At 61.3% G+C, this 7729-nt stretch overlaps 1 protein-coding gene across 1 annotated transcript in view; it reads right to left on the minus strand.

The window, feature by feature from the left end:
- Positions 1-7651: 7651 nt before the first annotated feature.
- LOC129134543 (valine--tRNA ligase, mitochondrial-like) overlaps positions 7652-7729 on the minus strand; it is a 20753-nt gene continuing 20675 nt past the window's right edge. Inside the window, exon 18 of the mRNA XM_077191062.1 lies at positions 7652-7718. Within this exon, the coding sequence (XP_077047177.1) occupies positions 7652-7718 (67 nt within the window). The remainder of the gene's footprint in view (positions 7719-7729) is intronic.

The following is a 7729-nucleotide window of genomic DNA, read 5'->3' on the forward strand; positions in this document are numbered from 1 at the left end:
GGGTTAAAACGGGGATGTTCGGTTAAAAACAGGGAAATTGGGGTTAAAAAGGGGGAATTTGGGTAAAACCCGGGAATGGCGCCGCTCCCCTCCCCCTGCAGGTACCGCGGGGCCTGGCGCGATGGACGGAGCAGCAGTCGCGATGGACGGAGCATCAGTCGCGATGAATGGAGCATCGTCAGTCGCGATAAACCATCAGTAACGATGGACCATCAGTCGCGATGAGCCATCATCAGTCGCGATGGATGAGCCATCAGCCGCTCCGATGGGCCATCGAGCGGGGGCGGGACCGCCCCAGGAAAAATTCCCTTTTTTCCCCTTTTTCCTTTTTTTTTTCCCTTTTTTTCCCTTTTTTCCTTTTTTCCTTTTTTTTTCCCTTTTTTCCTTTTTTTTTTTTTTCCCTTTTTTCCTTTTTTTTCCCCCCTTTTTCCTGGAGAAACTCCCGCCCGAGACACCACAAACCCCAAATCGGAGATTTGTCCCATTTCCAGCCGATTTCCCCCAATTTCCCCCACGTTTTCCCCGCTGGTGTGGGAGATAAAAATGGAAATTTTAATTTTTTAATAATTCCCGGGAGTTTGGGTCCATCCCGCTGAGAAAAAGGGGAGAAAATCCCCAAAATCCCGAATTTCTGTATTCTTAAAATTTCATTTAACTTTTTCCAGCTCTTTTTCGTTTCATTTCCGTGCAACTTCCGTTTAATTTTAATTCTTTCTTAACTAATTATTATTTAATTATTTCCTATTTTCTTTTTTTTTTTTTTTATTCGGGTCTATGTATTTTTTTTAACTTTAATTCAACTTTTTCCACCTCGTTCTTAATTTAGATTCCCGCGCAATTTCCGTTTAATTTTAATTCTTTTTTAACTAATGATTATTTTAATTATTTTCTTTTCTTTTTTTTTTTTATTCGGGTCTACTTTTTATTTTTAATTTTTTTTTATTTTTACTTTTTCCAGCTCGCTTTTAATTCCCTTTCCTGCGTAATTCTATTTAATTTTAATTTCTTCTAATAAATTTCCTAATTAAACGGAGATTAATTAAAAAGAATTAAATAGAATAATTAAATAGATAAATAAAATAATTAAATAGGTAAATAGAATAATTAAATAGATAAATAGATTAATTAAATAGATAAACAGAATTCCGGTTCATTTTTAACTCTTTCCATCCCGGACCCCTCGCCGCCGCCCCCCCCCGCCCCAAAAAGCCCCAAAAAGCCCCAAAATCGCTCAAAAATCGCTCAAAACCCGAGGCGGCTCCAAGGGGGAGGGGTTTATTCAGCGGGGCGGGGATTTTGGGGAGATTTTGGTCCATTTTGGTTCATTTTGGGTCATTTCGGGGCTCTCAGTCCTCCTTGCCCGGGACCACCGAGCTCCTCTCGCCGCGGGGGGGGGATGGGTTCCTGTGGGGGGGGAGGGGGGGGGGTTCAGCGGTGACCTTTGACCTCAGACCCCCCCCCCCCGTGTCCCCAAGGTCCCCCCGGGGCTCCCAATTGTGTCGTCCCCCCCCCCCCCCCCTCGGTGCCCTCTTGGGGTGTCCGTCCCCCCCCCCCCCCCCTTTGTCATTGTCCCCTCCCCTGGATGTGTCCCCGTCCCCCCCCCAAATTGTCCCTCCCCGTGTCCCCCCCCCCATTGTCCCCTCCCGTGTCCCCCCAGTGTCCCCCCAGTGTCCCCTGCCCTGTCACTGTCCCCCCCCCATGTCCCCCCATCCCATCATTGTCCCCTCCCGTGTCCCCCCATGTCCCCCATTTTCCCCCCCCACCCCATCATTGTCCCCCCACATGTCCCCCCATGTCCCCCCGTTGTCCCCCCCCCGTCATTGTCCCCGTCCCCCCCCTCCCGTGTCATTGTCCCCCATTGTCCCCGTCCCCCCCCTTCCCGTGTCATTGTCCCCATTGTCCCCATTGTCCCCCCCTCACCTCGGTGTCCCCCCAGGAGCCCCTTGAGGACGCCCCAGCCCCAGCGCAGGAGGTTCAGCAGGCACTGCAGTCCGGCACACATCCCTGGGGACATGGGGGACATCAGGGGACATGGGGGACACTGAGGGGACATGGGGGACACACAGGGGACAGACAGACCCGACCCCACCCTGTCCCCATGGCCCTGTCCCCAGGTTCAGCAGGCACTGCAGTCCGGCACACATCCCTGGGGACATCGGGGACATTGGGACATCAGGGGACATCGGGGACACACAGGGGACATCAGGGGACATGGGGGACACAGGGACCCAACCCCACCCTGTCCCCATGGCCCTGTCCCTGTCCCCAGCCCCAGCGCAGGAGGTTCAGCAGGCACTGCAGTCCGGCACACATCCCTGGGGACATCGGGGACATCAGGGACATTGGGGACATGGGGGACACACAGGGGACAGACAGGGGACAGACAGACCCGACCCCACCCTGTCCCCATGGGCCCTGTCCCCAGGTTCAGCAGGCACTGCAGTCCGGCACACATCCCTGGGGACATGGGGGACATTGGGGACATCAGGGGACATGGGGGACACTGAGGGGACATGGGGGACACACAGGGGACATCAGGGGACACACAGGGACAGACAGACCCGACCCCACCCTGTCCCCATGGCCCTGTCCCATTCCTGTCCCCGTCCCCATGGCCCTGTCCCCACATCCCTCAGGATGTCCCCACATCCTGTCCCCATGTCCCCGTGTCCCCGTGTCCCTGTCCCTGTCTCTGTCCCCACATCCTGTCCCCATGTCCCCATGTCCCCGTGTCCCTGTCCCCACATCCTGTCCCTGTGTCCCCGTGTCCCTGTCCCTGTCTCTGTCCCCACATCCTGTCCCCATGTCCCCGTGTCCCTGTCCCTGTCCCTGTCTCTGTCCCCACATCCTGTCCCCGTGTCCCTGTCCCTGTGTCCCCATCCCACATCCTGTCCCCAGGTCCCCACCCTGTTCCTGTGTCCCTGCCCCGGCCTTCACAATGTCCCTCACCTGTCCCCATCCTGTCCCTGTGTCCCCATCCTGTCCCCAATGTCCCATCCCTGTCCCATCCTGTCCCTGTGTCCCCATGTCCCTTGTCCCACTCACGACCCCATCCCAATGTCCCCAACCCGTCCCCATCCTGTCCCCAGTGTCCCCATCCTGTCCCCAATGTCCCATCCTGTCCCCATCCCTGTCCCCATCCTGTCCCTGTGTCCCCATGTCCCCAACCCATCCCATCCTGTCCCTGTGGTCCCCATGTCCCTTGTCCCACTCATGGCCCCATCCCAATGTCCCCATCCTGTCCCTGTCCTGTCCCACTGTCCCCATCCTGTCTCCATGTCCCATCCCTGTCCCCATCCTGTCCCCATCCCATCCCTGTCCCCAGTGTCCCCATCCTGTCCCCATCCTGTCCCCAATATTCTATCCCTGTCCCCGACCCGTCCCCATCCTGTCCCCACTGTCCCCATCCTGTCCCCATCCCATCCCTGTCCCCAGTGTCCCCATCCTGTTCCCATCCTGTCCCCACTGTCCCCATCCTGTCCCCAATGTCCCATCCCTGTCCCCGACCCGTCCCCATCCTGTCCCCAGTGTCCCCAGTGTCCCCATCCTGTCCCCATCCTGTCCCCAGTGTCCCCATCCTGTCCCCAGTGTCCCCAGTGTCCCCATCCTGTCCCCATCCTGTCCCCAGTGTCCCCAGTGTCCCCATCCTGTCCCCAGTGTCCCCATCCTGTCCCCATCCTGTCCCCAGTGTCCCCAGTGTCCCCATCCTGTCCCCAGTGTCCCCATCCTGTCCCCATCCTGTCCCCAGTGTCCCCAGTGTCCCCATCCTGTCCCCAGTGTCCCCATCCTGTCCCCATCCTGTCCCCAGTGTCCCGATGTCCCCAGTGTCCCCATCCTGTCCCCATCCCATCTTGTCCCCAGTGTCCCAGTGTCCCCATCCCTGTCCCATCTGTCCCAGTGTCCCCTGGCTGTCCCCACTCACCGCCAGCTCTGTCGTCTGGTGCCGCGGTGGCCCCGGGGCCGCCCTTAAATCCCGCGGGAGGGGACAGGGAGGGGACAGCACAGCACAGGACAGGTCACGGGCCGGTGACAGAGCGGTGACGGGGGCAGGTGACAGCGCAGGTGACAAGGGAGGTGGCAGAGGTGACGGGCTGGTGACAGGGCAGTGGCGGGGGCGGTGACAGTGATGGCGCTGGGGCCGGTTCTGCCGGTCCCCACCTGCCCCGCGTGGGACGGGGTGGCCTGGGAGGGGACACGGGGACAGGGGACACGTGGGGGACAGGGGGGACATGGGGGGACATTGGGGACATGAGGGGACATTGGGGACATTGGGGACAGGGGACACGTGGGGGACAGGAGGGACATGGGGGGGACAGGAGGGACATGGGGGGGACATTGGGGACATGGGGGACAGGGGACACGTGGGGGACAGGGGGGGACATGGGGGACATTGGGGACATGAGGGGACAGGAGGGACATGGGGGACAGGAGGGACATGGGGGGGACATGGGGACAAGGAGGGGACATTGGGGACATGGGGGACAGGGGACACGTGGGGGACAGGAAGGGACAGGGGGACGTGGGGGGGGACATTGGGGACATGGGAATGCTGGGAGGGGACATGGCACCAGCACGGGGACATGGGGACATGGAAGGGACATGGAGACGTGGGACACTGGGACGTGGAAGGGACATTGGGGACAAAGAGGGGACATTGGGGACATGGGGATATTGGGGAGCACAAGGGGACATTGAGGGGGACATTGGGGATGTGGGAACTTGAGGGGGCTATGGGACATGGAGGGGACATCGGGGGGATATTGGGCACATGGAAGGGACATGAGGGGGACATGGGGACACTGGGTGGGACACTGGGGACAAGGGGACATGGAGGTGGCCTAGGAGGGGACACGGGCCAGGATGGGGACAGGGGACACATGGGGACAGGGGGACATGGGGATGCTGGGAGGGGACATGGGGGACACTGGGGGGGTCACAGGTGCCACCGGAGTCACGTGGGTGTCCCCGTTGTCCCCCCCGTGTCCTTCCCCGTCCCCGTGACCTTTGACCCGGCGCGGGGGCGGCTGATTCATTTCCCGCCACCCCCGCTCGTGGGCGGGGCCTGTCTGAGGGGATGTGGGCGTGGTCCGCGCTGAGTGGGCGGGGCTCTATGTGGGGCAGGGGGCGGGGCAGCAAGGGCGTGTCCAGCGGGGATCCCGCTCGGTGATTGGGCGGGGGGCGTGGCCCCGGTGGCGGAAGGGGGCGGGGCCTGCGCGGCGCGCTCGGGGCCGCCATGGTGAGCGCGGCCCGGGGGGGGGGGTGGGGTCCAGGGGGATTTTGGGGATCCCGGGGGGGGATTTGGGGACCCCTCGCGACCCCCGGGACCCCCGAGCCCCTCCTCGGATCGGCCCGAGCCCCCCCGACCCCTGCGGACCCTCAAACCCCCCCTGTGCCCCCCAAATCCCCTCAAACCTCCCAAATATCCCACCCAGAACCCCCCAAATCCCCCCCTGTGCCCCCCAAAACCCATCTCTGACCCCCCCGTGCCCCCTCCCCAGCTGTTCTACTCCTTCTTCAAGTCCCTGGTGGGCAAGGACGTGGTGGTGGAGCTCAAGAACGACCTCAGGTATGGGGGGGGGCCGGGACACCCCGGAAAGGCCCAAAACCCCCCCAGGACCCCCCAAAAACCCCCCCAGAAACTGCCCCGGAAAGGCCCCAAAACCCCCCCAGGACCCCCAAAAACCCCCCCAGAAACTGCCCCGGAAAGGCCCCAAAACCCCCTCGGGACCCCCCCAAAAACTGCCCCGGTAACGCCTCCGGGAGCCCCAAATCCCCCTGGGACCCCCAAAACCTCCCCTGGAACCCCTGAAACACCCCCAGATCCCCCCAGGACCCTCTTGGACCCCCCAATCCCCCCCAGGACCCCCCAAATCCCCCCCAGATCCCCCCAAATCCTCCTGGGACCCTTTGGGACCCCCCAAATCCCCCCAAATCCTGCTGGGACCCCCAAATCCCCCCAAATCCTCTGGGACCCTTTGGGACCCCCCCAAATCCCCCTCAAATCCCCCTCAATTCCTGCTGGGACCCTCTGGGACCCCCAATCCCCCCCAAATCCCCCCAGGACCCTCTGGACCCCCCAAATCCCCACCAAATCCCCCCAAACCGCCCTTGTCTCCGCAGCATCTGCGGCACGCTGCACTCGGTGGATCAGGTGAGTCGGGGGTCCCGGGGGGGGGGGGGGGGGTCTCTCTCTGGGGGTCTCTGGGGGTCTCTGGGGGTCTCGGAGCCCCCCCTGACCCCCCCGTGCCCCCTCCCCAGTACATGAACATCAAACTGACCGACATCAGCGTCACCGGACCCCGAGAAATACCCGCACATGGTGGGGGGCACAAGGGGGTTTGGGGGGTCCTGGGGGGGTTTGGGGGGGTCCTGGGGGGGGTCTGGGGGGGGTCCTGGGGGCTCTCAGGGGTTCGGGGAGGGTCCTGGAGGGGTTTGGGGGGGTCCTGGGGCTCTCAGGTGTCCTGGGGGGGTTCGGAGGGGTTTTGGGGAGGTTTTGGGGGATCTTGGGGGGTCCTGAGTGGATATGGGGGACATCCTGGGGGGCTCTCAGTGGTTCTGGGAGGGTCCTGGAGGGGTTTGGGGGGGTCCTGGAGGGAGATGGGGGAGTTTGAGGGGGGTTCTGGGGGGTCCTCGGGCTCTCAGGGGAGGGTCCTGGAGGGGTTTTGGGGGGTCCTGGGCTCTCAGGGGTCCTGGGGGGGTTTGGGGGGGGTTTTGGGGAGGATTTGGGGAGGTTTTGGGGGGATCCTGGGGGGTCCTGAGGGGATTTGGTGGACATCCTGGGGGCTCTCAGTGGCTCTGGAGGGTCCTGGGGGGGCTTTGGGGGGTCCTGGAGGGAGATGGGGGAGTTTGGGGAGGGTTTGGGGGGGTTTTGGGGGGGTTTTGGGGGGATTTTGGGAGTTTTTGGAGGGTCTCTGGTTTTGGGGGGGGTCCTGGGGGGTTTTGGGGTTCTTGGGGAGGGGATTTGGGGATCCTGGTGGGGTCCTGGGGGTGTTGGGGCGTCTCAGGGGTGTTGGTCTGGTTTTGAGGGGTCCGGGGGGGTTTTGGGGGTCCTGGGGGGGTTTTGGGGGTCCTGGGGGGGTTTGGGGCTGATCTCGGTGCTCTCAGAGGGGTCTCAGTGGTTTGTGGGGTTGTTTTGGGGGGGGGTCTCAGGGATTTTGGGGGGATCTCTGTGGTTTTGGGGGCTCTCGGGGGGGTGTTGGTGGTTTTGGTGTATCTCAGTAATTTGGGGAGGGGTCTCAGACCTTTTCCCCCCCCCAACTTTCAGTCCAGAGCTGCCTCACTGGGGCTCCCTGGTTCTGGGTTATTTCTCTGGTTTTTTGGGATATCTCAGTGGTTTTTTTTGAGGGTTTTTGGGTATTCTCTGGTTTTGGAGGGCTCTAAGGGTGGTCTCAGTAATTTGGGGAGGGGTCTCACGGCTGTCCCCCCCCCCAACTTTCAGTCCAGAGCTGCTTCACCCGAGGCTCTGTGGTTCTGGGATTTCTCTGCTGTTTTTGGGGTTTCTCTGTGGATTTTGGGGCGGTTTTTGGGGTTTCTCTGCGGTTTTCTGCACCTCAGTGATTTTGGGGGTCTCAATAATTTGGGGAGGGTCTCAGACGTTTTTCCCCCCCCAGCTGTCAGTCAAGAACTGCTTCATCCGCGGCTCCGTGGTTCGCTACGTGCAGCTGCCCGCGGACGAGGTGGACACGCAGCTGCTGCAGGACGCGGCCCGCAAGGAGGCGCTGCAGCAGAA

This window comes from Agelaius phoeniceus, chromosome 27 (genome assembly GCF_051311805.1).
Source record: "Agelaius phoeniceus isolate bAgePho1 chromosome 27, bAgePho1.hap1, whole genome shotgun sequence".
Classification (NCBI taxonomy): Eukaryota; Metazoa; Chordata; class Aves; order Passeriformes; family Icteridae; genus Agelaius; species Agelaius phoeniceus.